The 25,387-nt window shown below is 37.6% G+C and overlaps 1 protein-coding gene across 4 annotated transcripts in view; it reads right to left on the reverse strand.

Moving 5' to 3' along the window:
* Nucleotides 1–25,387, reverse strand: part of SUPT3H (SPT3 homolog, SAGA and STAGA complex component) — a 297,812-nt gene that overhangs the window by 45,948 nt on the left and 226,477 nt on the right. For all 4 annotated transcript variants that reach the window (XM_080388553.1, XM_080388554.1, XM_080388552.1 and 1 more), the window contains exons 7-11: nucleotides 14,453–14,528; nucleotides 11,671–11,783; nucleotides 10,955–11,062; nucleotides 10,263–10,451; nucleotides 7,858–7,968 (exon numbers count right to left, since the gene is read on the reverse strand). In XM_080388553.1, the coding sequence (XP_080244679.1) occupies nucleotides 7,858–7,968; nucleotides 10,263–10,451; nucleotides 10,955–11,062; nucleotides 11,671–11,783; nucleotides 14,453–14,528 (597 nt within the window). The remainder of the gene's footprint in view (nucleotides 1–7,857; nucleotides 7,969–10,262; nucleotides 10,452–10,954; nucleotides 11,063–11,670; nucleotides 11,784–14,452; nucleotides 14,529–25,387) is intronic.

Genomic DNA, 25,387 nt, shown 5'->3' on the forward strand with positions numbered 1-25,387 from the left:
AAATTACTAAAGGCTTGTGACAAACTTCAGTATTTTTCGCAACAGAAATGGATTTAAGCATTTGCCTAAAAGCTGAGCTCAATCCGGATCAATAACAAGCACTTTTAAAACATCAGAAGTGAAAGGTCTTGGCTAAATGTATAATTTGGTTGTGAAACTACTATTTACATGTACATTTAACATACTGAAGTCTACACGGAATATTTGCATTTATTACTGAAGAACCTAGAAGAGTATAGGCAGGGCTGTATAAGGCCCAACCAATGTAAGTCTCTGCCATAGCATTCCCTGGTGTCACACGTTCTGCGTGCAGGGAATGTCACAAGCAGCATCAGAAACAGGGTTTTGTAAATATTCATTGTTTTAGGATGCTTAAGCACTTTTACGGGATTGAAATTTTTAACAAGAGAAGGTTTAGACTAGCAAATCTTTTCATTTCATACTGAAATGACTTGGACTCTGACGGAGCGTCCCCCCCAAAAGTAAACAACCAAACAGAAGTTGGTTATACCCTCTGTTCATTCAACACGCTCCATTTACACATGCATGCGCTGCTGAACAATGGCCACTGTCTTCCACAAGTCTCTGCAGGATTACAATTTAGAAACTCCATTTTTCTTTAACTAAACATCTAAAACATTTCATTTCAGAACTGGCATGAACTAGAGGGGACAAAGAATCTCTTTTGGAAACATTTTCTTATTCTTTCTGCCTGTGGTCTTCCCCCGTTGTAGCTGACCACTTTGTTTTTAATTTCAGAGTAGTGGATGCTAGCTGTAGTTTTTCCTAGAGTTGTTCTCCCATGGCCACAAGTACTACTTACAAACTGTTCACATACTACTTAGAAAACTGTTCATATCAAGGTTTCAGATAATTGCTATATATTGATCACAGAATAAATATTTTTTAAAGTATTTTTTGTTTGTTACTCCAGCTGTTAGAAATACAATCAAAGTAATTTAAAATAATTTCTCCAAAGACATTATGCTTGTATTCCTGGTAAGAAATATAATCTGATATCTTTGTGAAAACCTTGGCATACTCAATATTATCATTTAGAATAATATTCAGATCAACATTAGGATTATATCTATAGGCCCAGTCAAGACTGCAGATCATTTTCACTATGCACTTTACAGAGATAAGCCTTTTAGATTAATCTAAATGTAACATATAATTATTTTAGTTTTTTGACTAGTCTATAGGAAGATCGAACTTACTGTAATTGGCTTGGTATTGATTTTGATCTCATTTAAATCTTGAATCTTATTAAAATCCATGATGCTGCTATGTTGTCAAGTAAGCAAGGGGCCAGAACCAAAATTTCATGAAGAGGGATGTACCCAAGTCACACTACAAGATATGACAATGTGCTCTTTCTCAAAATTACTTTCCACTGACTTTCCATGGAATTCCAATACATTCTGTAAATGTAAGAGAAGCAAGCCTCTTACTCTATTCATCCTAGGTCGCACTTCAACATGTCTAATAGTTAGATCACTCGTCCAAAGGACCATGAAATGACTTAATCATGTATAATCTCCATGTACAGGGTGGTAATACCAATATCACTGTACTTGAGATCTGGGATGAACTGAACTGATGTTTAACAACTGGGCATTCAGGATTATTCCACTCCTTAAGTATCTAAATGAATAATAATAAGAACATGTGTAGAAGAGTACAATTACAAACTAATGTGATATAAAAATATTAGAATATTCGTATCTACTGATTTTCTATCCAAATGTGAATTCATCTCTCAATATAAAAATTCTGTTAATCCTATGTAGACAAATTCCCCATTTTCCTTGATCAAGAAAGCAAGATTTAGCCTGGAATGAATTAATACACATAAAATGTCTCACTTCCTTGACTTAAATGCACAGAGCACAGAGAAATAGATTCAGGTAAGTCCATAGCATTGCATCAACCCACATGATGAATATTTACACATTTCCCATTCCTGTCTTGCAAAATTATATGATGTTATTTTAAAAAATAAATTATTTATTTCTCTGTTCCTTGAAAGTGTGGACCATGCTTTAAAGCCGGCAATACTGAGTACCACCCAATACTGTTAGTAGAGAATATGTAGATAAAATATAGGTCTGGACTACCTTAGACATGAGACAATGCAGAAGAATCCAGAGTACACTTGCTGCTTTCCCTTGTGGCTTGCACTTGGAGACAAAACCTAAATGCTTTAATTATGTTAGTCATTTTGACATAGCTATTTAGGTCAAAATAAATGCAAACGGATCATTTTCACTAGTTTAATGTTAGTTCTCATTTACCATATGATTACAAAACTTTCAAAGTGCTCTTTTTGTCCAAACCAACATTCATCAAATGCTGCTAAAGAATAAATTACGCAGCTTAACTCTTCTTCTAAAGCTGCCTTATGACTTATCACCAAATCAGATGAAAGAGGACAATCATGACGACACAGCAAAAAAAGGAAATATGCCAGAAAGTATCATTGTTTGTGCTTTATAAATACATATTAAACACCTTCAGAAAATAGTCCCAAAAGAATGTTGGGATTTTTGCATAAAACATTCTCCTATATTTGCTTTTTGAACAGAAATAAAATCTAAATCCTATGTATTACTTTGAGATATTCAGTAGCAAAAGATAAAACTTGTACTTATATTCCAGTTTACCATTTTAGAAGTCACATTAGTATTTTGAAGTGTTATACAAAATATATTTCCTTCAGAAATCTAGTCATGTTGAAAAGTATGCTTGCATCTGAAAACTAAAATGGATGAGATTCATCTCAGCTCCGTCAAGGTTCAACCAGTCAAAACTACCAAGACTCAGTGAAACCAAAAATAAAACGACTCACATCAGTACCACTCGGCCATAGCAGGGTTCTAGCATGTATGCCTCAAATTGCAGCAGAACGCAAAATCATTTTGAGCGTTTGATAGAGGACAACCTAGGTCAACTCTTTCTCAAAGCTGAAAGAATGAAGCTGGCAGGTGTCCTATTAGGATGAGGGTGGTGAGACTCTGATTGCCCAGAGCAGCTGTGGGTGCCCCATCCCTGGCAGTGCTCAAGGCCAGGCTGGACGAGGCTGGGGGCAGCCTGGGCTGGGGGGAGGGGGGGTTGGACTTGATGATAATTAAAGGTCCCTTCCAATTCAAACCATTCCATGATTCTATGATTAACATCCTGGACTTCAGGGTGGAGGACCTAGAATCTGTGGAATCCCCACACTGGGCATAAGCTCCTACTTCCTTTTTATATTTCCAGAAGCCTGGAGTCAAGAGAAAACCCCTTATCCCATAAACGTGCTTTGGTTTCCTCACTACCAGAATCAGCCAGCATGACCTGCTAGCTGGCATGCAAGTCCATGAGCCACATGTTCTATGAGGAATTCTGGATGGCAAGGTTTCTTTACAGTCAGTGAGCATCCTGGGATGCATACTCAAAGAAACCTTGCTTTGTTTCTGCTCTTCCCTTTCCCTTGTCCCTCATTCTGGTGTCACAGACCTAAGATACAATATATTGCAATTTTTTCAGAGAAAACTGTCAAACACAGCATGTCAGATATTACCCCATTAATATCAAGAGAACATTTCAGTGGATGTTATCAGCAAAAAGTTTACAGTTTGTGATGTCCATAATGAAGATATCATAAAAATCCAAGTGTCATGGCAATTATTATTGCTACTAGTGCTGTTGCCCTCTATAAATTGTTTAATGCTTGAAAATACTATCTCCATTTCTATTTTAAAAAATTGTCTAACAAAACTAATAGTTACCTAACATTCCTGAAATATTTATTTATTCACTTAGAACAATTCACATTAATTCTCAGATAGTGACTTCACTAGTTCTGGGCTAAACCATCACTGGCCCACTCTGATTGTATTTAGGAACCACTCCTTGATTCTCCTGGGAAACCTGTTCACATAAGGAAGCAAAGCATACCAGGATACTAATGCAGTTAGCATAAGATTCACACCCAGTTAAACACTGGATGCTGAGTAAAAAATGATTCTTGGTGTATTTGGGAATAGCTCCTTCCTGAAGTACTGAGAAGCCATTACAATTCCCAGTCAAGCTGATTTTTAGCCATAATCAGTTATTTTTGTGTGTTAGCTAAACCGTCACAAAAGTCCTTTGTTTTTCCCCACCTGGGAGTGTGAAAAAAGTGAGAAAAGACAGGCATATGGGAAAATACACAATCAAAATATTTGCAAATCCATTACAGAAAATCAACCTTCAAGGGCATATTTCACGCGCATTCACACAGTGCATCAGTCCAATGACAAAATTTGCTACCCAGACATACAAGCACAAGCACACCTCTGAGTTTTCATGCAATAATGAATAATTTCATGCAATAACAATGACCACTGTGTCTTAATTTGAAGAAAATGTACAGAGTACTGAGTAGCCCCCTAGGAGCTACACTAAGAAAGATTTCCACAACAAATACACTTCAATGATGTAAAGGCCTGGTGGCACACATGTAACTAAACGTGGAGGAGATATATTAACAGTCCTACAGCAGATTTTTCTATAACCAGGTATGGCTATTTCTTTACATCTCAGTAACAGCAACTTTGATATAGGCTATGTTTATTTTCTAGGTAGTGCAAAACCTTGACATAATGTTAGACAGAAGTCTGAGCTATTCTCTATGGTATCTGAGGGAAAAACTGTATCAGAAGGATCTAAATCCTCCCCTCATCTCTTTGAAGCCACTAGAAGGGATATTTGTATGGATCAATGTAATAACCAACAGACTGGCAGTTGTCAAAGGCCTGATGTATTCACTAAGTTAGTATTTGAACCAAAACTGCTAGGGGATGAGTTTTCTAACTAGAAGAAAGAAACGTAAGTCGTGTTATCCTACACAAGGATGGGTGATGTGGAGAGACAGCCACCAACTGCACGCCAACGCTACTCATGGAAAGCATTTCACCTTTTTAAAAATACAGACCTGAATGAAAAAAGGTTAGTCAAATGAGTAAGAAAAACTAAACTCACTTCTTTAAATCCTCTGGAGAGGTAGTGTGCAAGAAATGGGGCTACGCTGAGAACCTTGTGCTCAAGATGTGAGACGGCATATGGAAAATTGAGATAACTTGCTGTCAGTACTCAAAGGGGGCTTATAAGAAAGATGGAGAGAGACTTTTTATCAGGGTCTGTAGTGGCAGGACAAGGAAAAATGGTTTTAAACTGAAAGAGGGTAGAGTTAGGTTAGATATAAAGAAGAAATTCTTTGCTGTGAGGGTGGTGAGACACTGGCCCAGGCTGCCCAGAGGAGCTGTGGATGCCCCATCCCTGGCAGGGCTCAAGGCCAGGCTGGACGGGGTGGGAGCAGCCTGGGCTGGGGGGAGGGGCCCCTGCCCATGGCAGGGGTGTGGAACGAGATGGTCTCTAAGGTCCCTTCAAACCCAACCCATTCTATGAGTCTATGATAATAATGCATTTTACTATTAGCAGAGTTGCGCTTTTTTCTTGTTACTATTGTAAAAATGCAGAACTATGTCTTCTACTTGAAGTTCAGTCTAATCTATACATTTTAGGGACTGTACTGAACGTGTATATAGCCCACAAAACCGGCTGTTTCATTATTCATTTCCTTCCATCTGTAATAGGACTGGTAACACGAATGATAAAGTGCCATCAGAAAACTGTAGATCATCTGGACACGCAGAAAATTCCTTCCTCCTCACCTAGAGCAGACTCTGCCAGGGCTATAAAATCAGATTTTATGTAGAAGGATGATCAACAGGCTTAGGAGAAATGGAAGAGACAATGTGCAAATGTTCCTAACTACTCTACATGACCTTTAGGTTAGTTTTAAGGGTGGAAACAGCTGAGACCATAACTTCACTGGATCCAGTGACAGAGATACCCATTCAATATTTCTTTCCATGCAGTTTTTAAAGTGTCACCACAGAATCACAAGATGCACACTGAACAAAGCCATCTTTCCTCCTGGTTCTGTCTTCCTGTCTAGCAGGTTATGCAGATACACAAAGAAACTCTTGTGAAGGCAGTGGCAACAGGAGCAAGAAGTGCTGCCACAGTACTGTTCAAAATGTCTAGAGATAATATTTTTAATACAACAGGGTGAGTCTGGTGATACGAAAAGGCAGTGTCAAAGGAAGCATCAATCTACCTTCATGATTTCTGCACCTGTAAGGAACTTACTCCAAAATTGCCAATACAGGCATTGACAGGAAAAGTGGGCAGATCAGCGGACCTAAATGCATACTCAATAAAAGCTCTCAAAACGCTTTTCCTGAACTTTCTCATTGAGAAGGGAATTGTATTATAGCTCTACAAAATTTCCATCTACAGCATGTAGATGCCCCAAGGTTCCCTCTTATTCTTAGCTTGTTTAGAGGGAACAAGATCTGCTCACCTCATCAACCGCATTGACAGTAGGTAATGTCAACAAATCAAACTGTCCAGTTGGTTGTACTGGTTGGGAAGTTCACAAGATTGCAGGACATAAAAACCCGAAGCCCAAAACACAGTACTTTAATATAACTTGTGGTCGCAGAGAAATTTCAGACTTTGGTTAATAATTAACCAAAACATTTTTAGTGAGGGTCAGGGAAGGAAGACTTACATCTCTGTAATTGTTTATTATGTGAGCTCTTCTTTATAATAAAAGTAAATACATTCTCTGCTTTCAGAAGCTATCGCCATGTTATTAGCTACATCTCTTAGCAAACTTCAGATGAAGACACTTCTCTATTTTGGACTAGAAATTCTATGCTATGCTTTACGTGATATTAATCTAGCATTTGTAAGTGGCAAAAGAGAGGGGAAAAATTACGTGAAGATAATTAATTGCATACATATCAACTATTATTAACAAACTAAATATTTACTGCCAGTTATTAAAGCATTGACCAGTTTGACACTAGGAAAATTATAACTTCACATACTCATTTACTCTTATTTTTTCTTGTTCCTTGCCTCTGAGGTCAAGTCCCACTATTTTCTTGATATTTATGGTCTTCATACACTTCTATATTTTTATGAAGATTCCTCCAAATTCAGAATAATATTCCTCTCATAAAATCCCTCCAAAACCAGACAATTTCTTTGTGATTTTTAGGAGCTCAGATCTAGTTTGGTGGTTCTGTTACTGTAACAATTTCTTTGACATTCATTCTTTCCTAAATGTAGAGAGTCTGAGGTAAGCAAGGATATATGCCCCACAGAACAACAGATCAGAAGAAAATGACCCCAAATTATGACATTGGAGGCAGACTACTTTCACATTTTTATCAGCTGAGAGAATTAAATAAAGAATTTATTTGGCTGCTCTGAACAATGGATTTGCAATTTGCATAGAAAAAATAATGGCAAAACCTCATAAACCATCAGTGTTTTGCCACAAGCTCAGTTCTATTACATTTTAGTGGAGGTTCAAAGTGTCTAAAGAAACCATTGTCTTCTTTCTCCAATTGTAAATGTGTCACTTGAGAGTTCAACTTCCAATAGGAGCAGTATCTGACACACAACTAATTTTAGAATATAAAGTGCTCCTCACCATCTTGGAATACATATAATTTAAAATAACTGTAAACCTAAACTTTGCAAAAACAGAAAATTCAAGCACTAACAAAAAAGCATAATTTGTAATTGAAAGAAAATAATATTTAAAAGGAAAAAAAAACTTTTTTGTCCTTCCAAAAAGAGACAGAAATTACTAAGTTTTATTTCCCAAGAGAATTATGCCACTTTTATAAAGAAAATTACAGTCACCACAAATTGCTCTCAACAATTCCAAAGCTTCTTCATTTGACCACTTGAAAATCAAAGTTCTTTAAGATTATAAATATAACTTTTTATAACTCTGTTATTACGTACTGTGAATGGGGAAAGGGGGCCAATCTTGTGGCCATAGCGTCGAATGGCCTCTCTGATGTGGCTGGGCTGGATGGCATCGCTTTGAGCCTCCATACCACAGGCTGCAGTGCTCTGCAACAGAAAAACACATAAATTGTTACTAAATCAAAAACACACAACAGACCTACAGTGCATAAAGTATGAAAATAAACCTTTATAAAATGGACCAATTTTTTTTTTCCTGAGGATACACATCATTGCTGCCACATACTACATTAGAGAAAAAAAGCTATTAACAAATCAAAGAGGACTTTTACATGAACTTTGCTTAAGAGACCCAAAGAACACCATATTTGTCCTCTTAAATCTTTCACCTAGTGCTGCTGTATGTTGCAATTGAAAAGAGCAGAAAATGTTCAAACTAAAATGAAAGGGTCATATAAGTCATACTGCAATAACCACAGAAACTATTTTTAAAACATTTCAGACACTCATTATGATGTCAAGGGGTGGGGAAAATATTGAACAAGTACCCAAAGTGGAAAGCAATTTGACACAAAAATCGCCATTTAGTAATATCAGAATGAAATCTGAAGATTAAACATGTGACATAATGGTGGTAAGAGGGATGCAGAAATATTTTAATTACCTCAAACTGGAACGTTTCAAATTTCAAATTACTTTTTGGATTAAGTACCCTAAGCAGGAAAAATAAGAATTCACTGCTACTGGTCCATTGATTTTACAAAAATATCTCCAGGATTTAAAAGGAAAAAGTTACTCTTTTCTTCTTGCTAGTTACACTGAAATGTTGGTTTAGGTTGCATCTAGACACAGCTGCTTGCCAGAATTCAGACGACTTATCAGAATGATGGCTACTTGGTAATAAATTCATGAAAACAGTACTAGTGAATGCACCAAGAATGACAAAACCTGAAATTATAGACTGAAGTTTAATGAAGACACGTACATGGTTCCCTCATACATTTACACTATATACTAATCATTCCAAACTTGGGATATTTTTTACAAAATGTTTTGTTTTTAAGAGTGCTTGCTGAGGCCACTGGAGCCTGTGTTTGAACACACAGATTTATTCATAGTTTGATGCCAGATTCTTCCCTTGCCGATTGACATTCATAAAGTGAATATGAAACTCAAAAACTTTCTGCTGGACTGGGCCTTCATGGACTAAGAATAACATTCTCCACCAAGTTAACTCGTTTGTTTCGATGCCTCAGTTATACTCCGTATATAGCTAACCAAATTGGAGAAGTCATAGGAACATTTCATTAAAACCGTGCACATTTTAGTTGTAACTATTTAAAAAGGTATTAAGTCAAACACTAAGAATTTAAAATAAACTCACAACACTTGTGAAATATGATGCATCAAAAACTCTATACCCAGCAAAACTCTTGTTCCTAGGAGTCATAATGGTAATAATCCACAGAAAGAAAACATAATCAAATATAATATAAAAAAGGAAGAAGAAAAAGCAAAAGTCTTCAGAGAAGTTTTTAGGATTCACTAAAGACCTTCTAAACAAAGTATAAAATTAAAGAGAAAATTGTATGTATTAGGAGTATCTGCAGCACTGATGACACTAGGAGAAAATACATCTTTTTCTGTCTGTCCTTGTAAAAATCACTGGTTTAACTCTGTGAAAAATTAGTATTTGTTTTAGGAGAATAATAGCACACATGAGAAAAATCACAAGTCACTCTATTGCTTTGCAGCAAAATGAGTATTGCCATCGCTTTTTTTTTTTTTTCTCCAAAAAAAGCCCTAAGTGACTAACACAGTGCTTCCTATCCAATTTATTTAATCAAATCTATTTCCCTTGTGGTTTTAAGGTACATATATCCCTCTCAGATAGAATACCAAGGCTCTACAAGAGAAGACAGGAATTGTAATATTTACATTTCACACTCTGAATATGAGACGTCCATATTTTATGCAAAGTAAACAAATAGATTGAATGCAACCGACTGGCATAAAAATAAAGCAGGTCAGGCAAAGTTGTTCTAGGCAAAGAAGGCAGTTGCCTAAGGCTGCTGGGAGCCGGAAAATCACAACCACCTCTTTGCCTACTTTGCTTATGCTTTGAGCCTCCAAACCTATGCTAGCTGCTAGTGTCAGCAGAGGGGGTGACTATTTGGGGTGGTGTCTACTGCCCTGGCTGTGGAAGAGCAGCTCATCATAGAAGCAGCAGCTGTTAACAAAATTCAGTGTGCAGGCATTACTGAGAAGCTTTAGCCTAGTTCTGATACAAAAAAAAAAAACCACAAAAAAACTGAACTACACATTTGGCCCTACAATAACATCAGTAGTTAACATGGGATATAGATTAATACTAATAATTAAAACGAGACACATTTCCTGAAAACATTTTGGTTTCTTTATCAGGCTTGCACACCAAATACCTTTTTTCTTTTCCTTTGTTTGGATTTGGTAGAGTCCTGTCCAATTCCACCATTTCCCAGGGCTCCTGAAGGAGTTTTCCCAAGATGTTGCTGGCCTGCTGATGCTGGGGGCGTGGGTGTAGGAGGAGGCGTGTTTTCAGGAGAGTCAAGACTGGTCTTCACACTTGTAGATTGCCCTAAGAGATGTGGCTACAAAAGCAGGATGTCAAACAGGCATTATATAATCAAATTAGAAAATTAAAAAAAAAAAAAAAAAGAAAATTATTGCCTTCTTCAATTTAGTGCTAAATGAGATGTAATACAGAATGCTTTTTGGTCATTCCAGAGGTTACTATATCTGTATCATAGCAATTCATGCCATACAGCACTTATCGCACTTGCCACTGTTGACAACTTTAATCTCGAAATCTGCAACAGAGAGAGACTTCAATATAGAGAGAAAGAATTTCCGCCCAAGAAAAGAGGATTTACATTTAAATATAAAGATGTTGCTAGACAAAGACACGGTTAGCATTTGGAGCTATAATTTAATGTCTTTCTGTCTCACCCGTAACTTCAATGTTCATAAACTCCGCAGCAGAAGTCTGTATCAATACCAGATTCAATAACATCTACTCTGAAAGCAACAAACTACCAAATGCATGTAAAAGTAAAAGATAAAATGCATTATTACATGAGAAAACAAGATTTACCTCGGTAGAGTTGTGATACTGTATGAAGGTGGCAGATATGGCGTGACTGAACGGGTCACCAGCTTTGGGAGCCATGTCCTGCTTCACCAGAAGGGCCAAGTCCACCAACTGGAGAGGCAAAACCAGTCGATAAACAGGTGGGTTTACTGACATGGTACTTACTATAAATGCCATTGTAACAATGAAAAGAGAGAGGACTTGTGGGACGAGGCAGGTTATTCTTACTGTTGAAAACAAAATTATTCAGAGATATTTCAGCCTAAGGAATCTTTTTTTTTTTCCACTTCTGTAAATATACAGAATAATCTCTCTACCCAAGAGGGCTTGGCTTGGCACTAAGGTGACATTTTGTTTTCCAGGAAATCCTGCTTTTAAATCAAATTGTGCAACGGGATTGAATGAGCCTCAGCACACTGCTGAAGGTTACATAGCAAAATCTGTGGTTTCAGTTTGGACATGAGCTCATGCTGGACTCCAGTCTCCTCTGTAACCATTATAAAGCATTTCTATTTGTGTATCAGATGGATGAGTACGGCACAGTACGCATCTATCACAGAGTAAATTGAAAGACAGACAGGAATCCAGTCAGCTCGGCTAGCTGAAGGAGTGACTGCACTTCTGAAGGGGCTCACCACACAGTCGCCTGAGGATGAAGTACATCCAACAGTAATTAATTCATTTTGTTTAATCAGAGTTCAGTCAGGATATTCCCTTACCTGCGCCACAGTCTCATATGCTAAATATGCCAAAATCTCCATTGCAACTGCATTGGGCTTTATTTCCATACTGCTACAGTCCAACCAGTCACGGAATTTGGATGCTTTCTTTGCTGTCAGTTAAAATCACAAGGAGAAAAGTTAACAACAGGTAGGCCAAAATAATGCATTTTTTCCAATCGCAGAAAATACTGCAAATGTGAAACAAGGAATGTGAATGTGATTTCATTGGCCAAGGAAGGAATTACCAAAATGGAACCAGTGGGGAAAGGCTGTTATTCATACCCAACCTTTTGGAGACTCATAAGCAGTGTGGAGTAAAGAGAAAAACACACAGTTAATCATTCTATGGGAGACTTAACAACAAGGAAGGGTGTACCTCAGAGGACTGTATATGGGACAAACCTGATTTTGAACATGTTATTGTAAAAGAAATAATATGGTTGCGTCACATCTTGAATGAGAGAACGCACTAGAAGAAATCAACACAAATCTGAGTCCAGATAAAATGATGGAATTGTACTAACAGCAAAGACAAATGCAGGACAGAAGAACTAGGAAGTCCTTGTGTTAACTATAGAGGGATTAGGTGCTGACAGGCTACCCAAAATAACTTGCAGATGAGTGTTTTTAAAACATGCTTTGGATAGACAGTAATAAGTATAGATGTAGATTCACACATGTTCAACATTCATACAAGAACTTCACAAGACTCACGGATGAGATTGCTTAGGAGAAAGTACAGAGACAAATACGGGACAAAGAAGTGCGGTATTTGCTGAGAGAGTAAAGGGAGGAAAAAAGGGTGCTCTTACTTAGGGTCGGTGGTGGACAAGCTGACCACAGAAAGCTGTGGAGACTTGGACAGAAATGAGTTAGTAATATAGAGGGGTCTTAATGTGATCTGTTTGTGAAGACAGGACAACCAAAAATTATGTAAACACCAAGTGGAAGAGTCATTTGAAACAGGTCTTTCAAAGAGAGTATTCAACGAGGACTAAAAAGCTAAAGACAAGTCAGGTGTTAAACAGAAAATAGGTGTAAATAATGGTTGGGTTTTTTTAGGAGGGAATAAGAAGGCTACATTGGGTCACTAAAGACAAAAAAACCTCAAAACAAAGCCAGAGAAGTATGAAGGTGACAGCAGGAGCACACAATATTCCTTAGAATTTAAATGTTTAATTCTGTAGTGTTTGATCCTTTGATGGACCTTTTCCTTTGCCTGCCTTTAAGTGCACAGGGATATGTGGTGCTGTAATTACATATATATTGTTAGAACAGGCTTCTTGAAGTCCCTTCCAGGTTTATTCTCTTGTGACACAGTTTTCATGGGTTTATATTACAGTATAAAGGGTTTACTACTTTAAACATAGCAATATATTCAACTTTTACGAAAATACAAGAAAATAAGTAAAAAATAGCCTTTGCGTTAGTTTTGAATGAATGTTCTGCACAGCCTTTAGTACACTCTATATAGCTGAGTTCATATTATGCAATTGAATTTGTGCATAGGTCTGTCTTACTGCTATTTTCTAAGCACCGTAATTCTCTTTTTCTTTAATGACGTTAAATGTCAGTGAACAAGAACTGCATAGACATGGTCATTTAAAAACACTGTGAAAGTATCATTGATGTATTTTTATAGATCACAATTCCTTGGTCAGCAACATTCAATTTTATTTTGCAAATTTAAGATTTCTATTTGTTCTGTCTCCAGATGATAATTTCGGGGTTTTAAAAAATGAATTTATCACAAACCTCTCATTTCCTGAAGTCACCCTAATCTGAAGTATCATTCTTCTAATGGCTCACAGATGTGTGATGCCAATTTATAACTAAGCTTACAAAACATACTGAATTAGTAAAAGAAATGCTTACAAAACATGTTTTCCTGCATTTGCTGATAGAGAACAGCATTTCAAATGTGTCATTTATTTGCCATAAATGAGTCAGGCTTTCTTCGAACTTAGAAGGAAGAACAAGATAAAGTCTCATTTAAAGACACCATTGTGTTCGAGTCTGTGTTGTAGGATCATGTGCTGGTTTGTCATGATTTTACTGGCTCCTTCACCTCACTTTCTCTGACATTTGACCTAAAACCTTAGTCATCACTTAACTGCTTCTGTAATGATGTTTTGCTACATGATCAAGCCCATTAATTTACCGCTCATTATAGTTGTGGCCCACAAGTACTTCTAGTAAGTTGGTTTCCAGTGCTAGTAAAGCCCTAATTCTGTCATCATGTTATTAGTGTTGGAATGGCATATACTGATGAATTTGGCTAAAGCTGAATAAATTCCACAGTAGGAGCTTACAGCTTAAAATAGAAAAGACTCTTTAGTAAGTTCTTTGTGTCTCTGCGGACAGGGAAATAAAAGCAAAACTTGCTGCTCTTCTCTAATTTTAGATGCATTTCGAAAAACCTGCAACCATGAAACTTTACTAATATGCTGACTATAACAGCACCATGGCAGACTTCAGGCAAGTATGGTTGTTTTAATCCATTAACTCTTTACTAGTTCTGTCTTTGCAGTCATCCCTACCAGCACGATATTTGAGCATATAGAAAGCTTGGTAAATTTTCAAGTGAAATATTCTGCCTGACAGCCTGAAACTATGCTAAATTAACCGTTCCCAGGAGTTATGCAGACAGAGAATTTAAAGTTTTATTATTGCGGATGAAACACAAGTGCTTTCAAAAAACATGAGGTTGTGCTGTGTTCTCAATTACATGAAATAATAATTGAACATCTTAATACAGTGCAGCCATTATAATACTTACAAAAACTCAATTGCCGACTTTCACAAAATTCCGCATACTGGACCGAGTCCATCATTCGTGTTTGTCTTTCTGCTCTCTGACAAAAGAGTAGTAGTACATGATGTACCTTATTCCATCAAGAACTGCATTCCCCAACAGAAATTACAGCACCAAAGTGCCCCTGCCATAACCTTGAAGTAACCCTTCCAAATTAAACATGCATTGAACAGATTAAGATGCAGAAATATAAACCACAGATTGGTTATCAATCTTGTGAGTTAAATTTCCCCGAGAAGCATGTCAATTCTTATTTTAAAAACCTGCTTGCACACGACTCATCTATGACAGTGGCAAGGACTGAGTCAGGAAAGGTGCTGAGCACTCTTGCCCTGACCGTGGTGCACATTTCAACTGAAGCGCATGAGTAGCCTGGCTACATGTTTACAGATGACCAGACAAGTAAAACGTTCACCTGGACCAAGGCCAACATGTTCTGCAGTGAGCAGAACTGAATCTATGTGCTTTTAAAATGGGAGCATTAGCAGTAGTGGAATGCATACATTCAAACACATTGAGGATGCACCAGACAGAGGGGAGCGTGGAAGTGCCCCTTCCCACACTCAATACACAGCAATAACTAACTGGTAAATGTATCTTTTTCTTTTCTTTTTTTTTTTTTTTTTCTCACTGCTAATCTATGCTTGATTTTTTTATACTCCTGAACACCTACAGGAAAAGAACGGAAATCAGACTTGATTTGAGCTCATTCAAGAAAAAATGGCTTAAGATGTTCACTACTGGATTGAAGACCGTATTTCACAGAGTCCACTTTCAACCAAAAGAGTACATTTCAAAACAGTCAAGGTATGAAACCATGAACACCCCGCACACCCTACCCTCCACATATCCCTTGTGCCAGAGCTGAACCACGGCTGGAGCAGCACTGAAGTTCATAGTTAGGTCTGAGCATGTGCCTGAGGTTTTGTTTACTTCCACAGAGCAGGGGCAATTTTCACAAGTTAAGGGTCTGATCTCTAGAAGAGATTAAGTCCTTCACATATCAAAAGGCAGAAAGCAGGGCAGTTAGATTAAAGAGAATGATTATCCTCTTCAGAAGCAGACAGCTCACTCTGGTCTCTCAAACAAGGAAAAGAGGTTGTCTTAAACATCAAGGAAAGGAATATATCTTCCAAACAATAACTCAATTAGTAAACCATTACACCTGGTAAGAACGGAATCATAACTAAGGGTACCAAATGGTATCAGGAGTGGCTGATAGCACCGAGACTTTTGCAGTGAGTCCATACAGCTCAAGAAATCATGCACAAAGGAGGTAAAGTACAGGTGTGTTTGCATAAAGGATAAAAACCAACAGGGAAAAACCCACACACATACACACAAATTTTGCTCTGAATCCGCAAGCACTTCTACATCTGATGAAACTGAAATTGCAGAGACATTTAATCTGATTTAATGGGAAATAAAAGAGCTGATGACAAGTGTCTTTGGAGACAGGCTATACAACCAGCATTTGGCCTTTGCAGTTTTTCAAATCAGAAGGAGGAAAAAAACCCCAAAACCCAGTACTTGAAACACAGTTTCTTCCTCTCTTCTCTGCCTTTTAGGTCACTCTTCTATAACAGTCCAATCCATCAATTATGAGGTCTGTTGACAGTCAACATGTTCAATTTAGCTGTAAACTAAACCACTAACTATCCAGGAACATACATAGATATTCCTTCTTTCTTTACCTAGTCAATCATTTCTACTGTATTTTGATTTTTAGTCACCAGGACAGAAACTGTTCTAGTTGGGCATTTTTCAGTTCTCCTATGCATGCTTCTGGCATCTTGACTACATTTTGTTGAGCTGCCTTTTCAGATAAGTAAAAATCTTCCGTTAATCTATTCCACCAAAACATTAAGTCCAGATTGATTCTGTATCCTTTAAAAATAATTTTCACAATACATGCTGTAACTTCAACCGTCATCTAGCATAACCATAACAGAGATCTGTTTTGCCTCCAAATTAATTCAGTCCTATATTTGAAGACAGAAGGCACCACCAGGATCATCTAATCTGAACTTCTGCATAGTGCAGGGCACTTCTCACCTAATACATCCTAAAAATGGCAGTCCTAGAATTTCTTGTGCAATTTTACTATGTTTTAGAAAGGCATCTAATTTGGATTTAAAGTTTTGACATATGAAGAGATAGCTTCTTCAAATAATTTAAATTGCTAACTTTTTAAGCAATATGATTTAAATTGTGTAATCATTTGTGTCTTTGTAAGTCAGAAATTACTAGTTGGGTACTCCCAGGTAATATCGCAATACTTTACCTTTAGGTGGTAATCAAACAGACTGAACTTTTCAATGACAAAATTTTCTTGAAATTTTACATCAAAATATGGAGGCTTCCAGAACTGTTGCTTGAGATCCCTCTCCAACAACCCTACCTCTAGAGGTCTCTGGCCCAATGTCCAGCATAAGAGAGGATTATTCCAACACTAGATGAAGTCAGCTATGGCTTTCTGTAGGAAAGTCTTTGAAAACCTCCAAGGACCAAGATTTTATGTCTTCTCTGGCTAACCTGCTCCAGTGTCAAAAAGATATGTAATGTCCTACTTGAAACTGCCAAGAAACAATTTGCAGTTCTTGACTTTCTTTTTTCTACCCAGCACTACTAAGAAAAGGTTGGTTCTCGTTGTAACTGTCCTTCAGCAGCTGTAGGCTGCTATCTACTATTAGCCTCCTTCAGATAATAAAACTAAGTAATCTCTCTCAGCCTCTTCTGACAGGTCGTGTGCTCCTTGGCCCTCAGCTCTCAGTAGCTTTCAGCTAAACCTTTTCAATTTCTCAGCATTTCTGTGGAACTGAAGGACCCAAACCTGGGTTACGTGTTCCAGGTTTGGCTCAACAGCACCAAGTGGAAGGGCATGACAACTTCCTTCGGTCTGCCAGCCACATTTCTGCAAAACTGTGAGTCTTGCTTTAATATGAGACCAAACTCTTGACTCATGTTCAACTTGATGTTCACTACCACCTCCCAGGTGGTAGTGAAGGAAGGGCTGCTACCCAGACAGCTGTTATGCAGCACGTAGTGATGCATGGGGTTACCCTGTCCCAGATGCAGAAACTCAGTGAAGTCTGTTCATCTCTCAACGTTTTCAAGACCTGTCTGGACTGAAGCTCCATCAATCAGTGTGCCAGCCACTCTTAACTGTCATCAACAGTTTTGCAGAATATGCATTTTGGATCTTTGCCCGCATTTTTGTCCATCTTGTTCATGAAGATATCGAACGGTATGGCCCCCAGTTATCAACCCTGGGATATTCAGTTCTTACCTGTTGTCATCTCTATGTCAAGCCATTGCCTATTACCCTCCACATCCAGCAGCCCCAGGGATTTACAACCCTTTGCAACACCAGGGAAGGCACAGGAAAGCAAAATGACATGGAATGCTAACATAAGGAGTTACGCTTTGAATTCCTGCCTGCGATTACAAAGAAAAAAGACATCTAAAAATTTGACAAAGCTACTCTAATTTTCACAGGCATCCCTTCATGTAACAGGGAAACTGCAAAAACGGATTAATCTCAAGAGTAGTTATGTTAAACTAGATGATTTAGCAATGGTTACTCTCAGAAAATAGGCTACAAAACTTCAAAATGCAGGCTGTCAAAGGCTAGTCATGTATGTTCACTATCAAAAAACTGCAAGTTTCTTTATAAGAAGTGAAACAAAAAAATACCCATCAAAGATTTGGTAAAAGAAAGATGTTGCTGAGGGATTTTTCCCACAGGAGCTTCATTTTTCTCTACAAATTGCCTACAGTAGTTGTCTAAACAATGGATTTAATTTTGCAATTATATATTAAATGAATACTTTTTTTTCCTCTGTATGAATATTTTTTTTAGGTAGTAAGATGAACTACATATCTGTGAAATAAAATTTGATTTTTCCTTTCAACTGTCCTCTCTAAAAGGAGTCTTTCTTAAAGGTGGGTTCTAAAGCAATGCTGTAAACCACCACCAAATAAAATAGCTTCTATCATAAATAACTGGACTATTTTGTTCCCAATACACTTTAACAACCCCCCCACACATCATAATATGGAAACTCATAGTTCAAGGGATAAGAATGGCCATTCTATCAGTCCTACCGCTTTTAGAATAGACTATAAATAACCAGCAAATGCAGGAGAAATAAAGATGGATAGCATAGGTGTATCGTCTTCAAGGAAACACCAAAGCAGAAATGAACAGCGGATCATCTTTCCTCTTCACTTCTCAAGATTACAAACAGTAATTATTTTCCCTGAGATCATCCCTTCTTTGGAAAAAATTAATGTTGCCTTATCTCTATATTTCTAAGGTATATTTCATAAACTGAAAATGAATCAATAACATGGGATAAAAAAAAGAGAAGACAGAGCACATCACTGTGAACACACTGTTATTCCAGGCCAAGGGTTTAATGGAAAAGGCATTTAAAGTTGTGGAAGTCACAGAAAATTTGTGAAAATGCTATAACTTATAAGTAATGCTTTAAGTCTACAGAATACCTACTTACTCTTTTTCACAGTCTTAATTTTTCATCTATTTTTTTTTCCAAAACCAAGAAATTATACAGGATGGTTTAACTAAGAAATAAATTCAATTTTATAGAAGCAAAATTTTCCAAATTCTGGGAGTAGCAAGTCACTGCAACAGGACTGAAGTTCTCTTTCAACACTATAAAAGCAAGTTTGCTGGGACTTCTTCCTACATGAAGAAGCCCTGTAACCCTTTAATGATATGCCACCTGGAAGCAATCTCAGCTTGAAACCAGGTATAATAAATGACATCAATGACACTGCCACACTAGTTTATCAAAATAATTAAAAAAACATAGTTTTTATTCCCTTTATAGTAGTACTAGTCACTCTAAGCAGCTAAGAAGCTGAGTTATATGGTGTACAGCAGAGTTAAAATACTTTGCGTGCTTTCCTTGGAACATGCTGAAGGATGCAGTAGATAGGACCTGGCACAGTAAACGTATGCTTTGTCTTCCAAAAATGTGTTGCATCATATCTTTCTTTCAGCAACAAGAACTAAAAAGGAAGACTAAAAAAGGAAAGGAAAGGTAAAGAGTTGCATGTTGTCACTTACCATCCAGGCTGAAAAATAACCTTATTATGATTCCATTTTAAAGGTTTTCACACTTGACATATAAAGCTCTTTGTGTGGGAGGAAGGCAAGAGGCCAAATGTTAACTTGCTTACCAACTATTTTGTGTTTGAAGGAAATGTGCCGAGTAGCTGCTAAGCTGGAACATTTCAAAAATGTATGCAGCATGGCTGGACACCCCTGTGTTTGGCAACAATGTTGATGATGAAGATGTCAGCATCCCAAGCTGCTTGCATATTCATATTGTGGTGTTATTCCCTGATGTCCATCGCTAAAGACCTCTCCACTGTGTACCCATCACGGCTTCAAAGGGGCTAGGGAACTACTCTAGGGAAAAAACAAAGTTGCCCTGCGATGGCTGATATTATTTAGCCTACGCTAAATAATTACTTTATTATTATATTTAGATGAGAGAATAACAGAGCACTGTATGCTGTAACTGACAGCTCTAGGGATGTAGGTCAGAAATTACCTAGATCAAAAAAGAATCATTTGAGAAATAAAGCACAAAGTAGTTCAATATTGAAGCATTTACAAAATATGCTGAAAATACATTTTTAGTCTTCTGTATCTTGAAATTATCTGATCATTATCACTATCCGAAGATTTTTGTTACATAAAGGAAAAATGTATTTACTCTTCTGAGAATCACTTGAATTGGTAAGCAAGGAAAAAAGGGGTTTTAAAAGTACGCATTTTCAAAGATTGAGCTTACTCAGAATTTTATACAGAAAATAAAAATGCCACTCGGGAAAAGATCAATAGCTTTTGCAATTTAATACTTGATTTGGCTATAAAGTACAGACATACAGGGATTTTTTATAATTTTTACCCACCTCTTGTAAAGCATACCATCCATTCTGCAGTAAGCCTTCATCTGAGCAAGTCTGCATAGCAAACGTGAGGCCTCTGATGTAATACTGTTTTTGAGTGCTCGTGTGTTTACTACAAAGTTCCCAATATTAGAAGAAAACATGAGGTCTTTTCCTGGCTGACCAAGGTGATCCCAATTTTAATGCATTTTCACAGTTATAAATAGTAAAAGCAGTTTTGTGTTTTTTTCTCTACAATATTAATAACCCAAATACCCCCAATAAACAGAGTTTAAGACCTTAACCTTAAAAATCTTAACTATTACAGAGATGTTAAGGATCTACAACTGTAAATAACATCCACAGCTCCCTTTCACGTAGACAAATATTAATTAAAATAAGTCTTTTTTAAATTATAATTTTTCATTATAGAAGACTGGTGCTTTTCTGTCCAGGGACAAAAGATGGGATTCACTTGAACAAGTTAGACATCTGCAGTATCTAAATTAGTCACCTAAAGTCCCTTTATAGTAAAAAAAGAAATTAGGCAGTTACAGAACAACTTCATCCTAAACTAGATGTTTAAAATAAGCCAGATAAACCACATCTACAAATTTGTTTGAAGTTCACCAACTGCACACATCAGCAACGGAGCCCTAGGAGCACTGGCTTAGGTCTACATGTCCATAGTACAGACATCCTCAGAAAAGCAAGATGAATCCTACTCTGATGACAGATGAGCAATGGACACCATCACCCACAGGGCAACTTCCATTTTAAGGCTAAGCAAATGCCAAGACTAAAGAATGACTCAGTAAATTTGGTTCCTGCTCTGATCTCAAAGCAATGCAAGTACACACAAAGACGGTTTTGTACCCCGGGTGTATGGTAACCCCATTCACCTTCCCCAAAGTATGCAAAATGTAATCTAACAAAGTATGTGCAGATAAGTAGGGGGAAGGGAGCTGGCAAGGCTATTTAAGATTACGTAAAAAATTCAAGGGAATTACGAAGAAAGGAAGCAAATGAAATTGCACAGACAATAACAAAATGAATGGATTAATTCCCAGCAGTCATGATCTCATTGCTTAAGGAATAAATGAAACTGACCTCCTGACAGGGACTCACTGCCCCTGTAATACTTTGCCCTTGAACATATGCAAAATCTACACATACTGTATTTATTTGAACCAGCTCCATATCATATCCAAATTCCTTGTCTAAATTTATTACTGCTAGTCTGAAATGTGGAGCTGGAACCTGCAAATGAAACATTTCCATTTCATGAAACAGCTTTGATTTCTACAGGATTTTTTTTTTTCCCACTATATAATAAGTATCATCATGAATTTTGTAAAACTATGTGTTATATTTATGGCTATCTTCTACCAGTGCTTTCCAAAAAACCATAAAATAATTGTGGATCAACTATGTACCGAACTTAAAAAGTTATGTGGGATTTACTAATATATTAAGATAACTGACCTTCCCTCACTTTTCTGGTTGAGGACACTGTAACACCCTTCTGTGGTTTCCATCCGGCTGTACATCAAAAACTTTAAATACCACATTAATACTAGGATGCCTTCTGGTTAGCATTCTGCTGAATGCCTATCCTGACTCCGTATCAGTTCATAGATGAGGTTCATATAAACAGCTTTAGCATCTCACAAGTAAAGCTTGCAGTCATCAAAACAGCCATCACTGCATCGTCTGGAAGATACCAGCAGTAAAGCAGCCCCTTCTACATAATGAGTTTCATTTTTTTTTCTATTATTTGCAGTCAAAATCAGCCATCACACACTATTTAACAATAATACAATTATAGAGGTTCACTTGTAAACAAAAGGAAAATACTGTAAGCCATGAGAAATTTTAAAAATATTTCTTTTAGCTTTATGACTAGAGATCTGGATAGACGGTCAAATAAAAGGACAGACAGCTTAGAAATGTATAGTTAATATTTATATTGGATTTTCTGCAATTTTCTTATACTGTATTATATGTCATCTCAAAAAATCCTTGAGCACCTCTCACCTTCATAATATTTTCCCCCATTGCCATTTGCAGATAGCTGTGTTTTGAATCCAATTTAGCTACAGCCGCTTGCATCCAGGATAGGTAATGTAGGGCTGAATAACTAAGGAGTTGCTTTACAACTTATCTGACTCCCTTAAACTGCACTCCTTCCACTCTACTGAAATCCTTCCCACACTAGGCTGAAGTGCTGTTTGGATTTCTGGCTATAAACTCACGGTGTGTTTTTTGCTCAGAGGCTGTTTATGGTCTTGGATGGAAGCTGGCTCGGAGTGGTACAGGCACAACGTGCCTATCACACTTGCTCACCATCCTGGGTCTAGAAGAGTTATAGGATCCAGCTCTGCTCCTACAGATCCAAATGGAATGGCATAAAGCGAAGGAGGCTGTTCCAACTCACAGTTCACCAGGAGATCAATCCTAGACATAATCAGCTTCAGTGGAACTCAATTCCCAGGCATATTCTATCTACTCACCCAACTACACTATGTCTGGAATTATGCACTTTACAGCCATCACTTGTTCAGCAATACATAGAATAACAGCATCACAGAATGGTTTGGGTTGGAAGGGACCTTAAAGACCACCTAGTTCCCACCCCCCTGCCATGGGCAGGGATACCTTCCACCAGCCCAGGCTGCTCCCAGCCCCGTCCAGCCTGGCCTTGAGCCCTGCCAGGGATGGGGCACCCACAGCTGCTCTGGGCAGCCTGGGCCAGCGCCTCACCATCCTCACAGTCCAGTAAAGTTAGTTAAACTTAACAGTAAGTAAGCTGGGAAAAGCTAGGGACCAGCCCTCTCATTCATTGGCATTAACTGGTAAATGTAAGTAAGGGAACAAACCTAATTAAAAAAAAAAATAAATTAAAAAGCAGGACACCACAAAACTCTGCCCTGTTAATATCCAGTATCAATATATGCTTCTAAAACTATAGTTTGAGAGTTTTGCTAATGTTAAATGAGAAATGAAGAAGGAGGAGGATGTCCTCAAGAGAATTGTTCTTATGCTTCCAGCGTTGAAAAGAAAGGCAAGCCAAGTGAACTCAAAGTACATAGCAATAAGCAATACCTGATAAAATTCATTATCCTGTAAGGCATATCTCTGTAATTCTTTGTGAATCAGGCCTGCTAACAGACATTGTAAAGTGGCCTCCTGAATAATTCTCTGGAGCTCTACAGTAAAAGGAGAGGCATAAGAAATTTAAGGAAAAGTTTGTCTAGGAGAACCTTGAGTAATTTTCCAACCATATGAACAATACATATGCGTTTTACTCCTGCTATCTTATCTGTGAATATTACAATTCTGTCTTTTCCTTTACCCTTAAAAAATCAGACTTGTCTTATATTCGTTCCCAGTAGCACAGCCAATTCTTACGGTAACTGCCATTCTGTGGGACATCACCATGCTGCACAAGAAATTTACCATTCTGCGCAGGAGATTCACAAATACTACAGGCATATCCATGGAGGCGTCTTTTGCAGGTGATGCTCTTTCCATCAGAGTGGAATGAGAAAGGTTTATAATTAAAAATGCTTTTTTTTAGCTGCTTCTTGAAAAAATTAATTTAAAAAATCCAACTTCAGAAATAATGGTAGAACATACATGCAGAAATAAGAAATTCAAGACACAAAATGTTGCCATGTGCACAAGTAATTTGGTGTGCATTATAGCAATCCAATTCCCAAGCCTGAATTTGGTCTTACAACTTATAGATAAAATCCTGATTCTATAGTGTCCCCAGCAAAGCTTTCATTAACTTCAAAGTGCTGTGGGATCTCATCCTACGAACATCTCCTGTACCTTATGGTTGCACCTAGTACAGACTGTTATCACCCTCTTGTCAAAGGAAAGCAGAAAAATGGGCTCTCAAGATGGGACACAGATCCTAAAAGAGCCTTTTCTTTATATGCTCCCACATGCAGATTAGAAATCCAACTTAGAGTCTCTCTATAAAGGTATTTTGGAATGAAAACAGGCCAGTAGGGCTCTACAGAGGAGAACTCCAGCTGCTGTTCATCTGGCTGGTTTTCTTCACAAAGCCATTACAGCCCTGCCTCCTGGGCTAGGACTCACCTCACGCAACGCTGTGTCTTTTCGTATAATTTAGTCACTTTATAATCAATGGGAAAAGGGATTTTTTGTGAAAAAAAAGTGGGAAAAGTGGGCTGATCACACCTACTGCAGGTGTGGTAAGAGAATGTGTCACCTCTGGATGTGCCCTTCTCCCTGTAGACACAGGAATGCAGATCACTGATGGAAAGAGGAATGCAGATGACCGGTAGAAATAGTTGTCTGGTCGCCAGCTGAGAACTTCACCTTTTAGCCTTACAGACATGTTAATGCAAACCAGGAGATTATAAACTAGGTGATGCACCTAGCACACGACACTGATCTGGTTTTTGAAGGGAAGGCCACTAATCCATCCATTTACATAAACTCTTAATTAACAAAATGAGTAAAACAATTTAGCTCAGCCACTTTCCACGACAAATCCAAATCTGGCAACTTCTATGATTAACTTGTGTAAGAAGTACATTCGCTAATGTCTATAAGAAAAGTATTAAAATTAATTCATTGAATAGAATTAAAATTAAAATACACAGTACTATGTGCACACAGATGGGCTGTCCTTGGCGTGTGACCAAAGAACGCAGTTACTCAAGTTACCTTTGTCTGTTAGAGTCCCCTGCAATCAGAGCACGTTACAAAGTGCCATTCAAAGATGTATTCTTGCTTACTTAACACAAGAAGTGCACCTATAGACATTTCACATTCAACTTGTGGCATTTACACCACTGAGTTCAATCCTGCGGTTAGATTTTTACTCTTTTGGAAAAGCCTTTCTAATTTGATAATTGCACGACATGGAACTCCAGATCAAAATCACATCACGCCACTCAGGGAATAAGCAAGTCATACACTGAGTTAAAAAGGAAA

The sequence above is a fragment of the Falco punctatus genome, assembly GCF_963210335.1.
Source record: "Falco punctatus genome assembly, chromosome: 5".
Lineage (NCBI taxonomy): Eukaryota > Metazoa > Chordata > Aves > Falconiformes > Falconidae > Falco > Falco punctatus.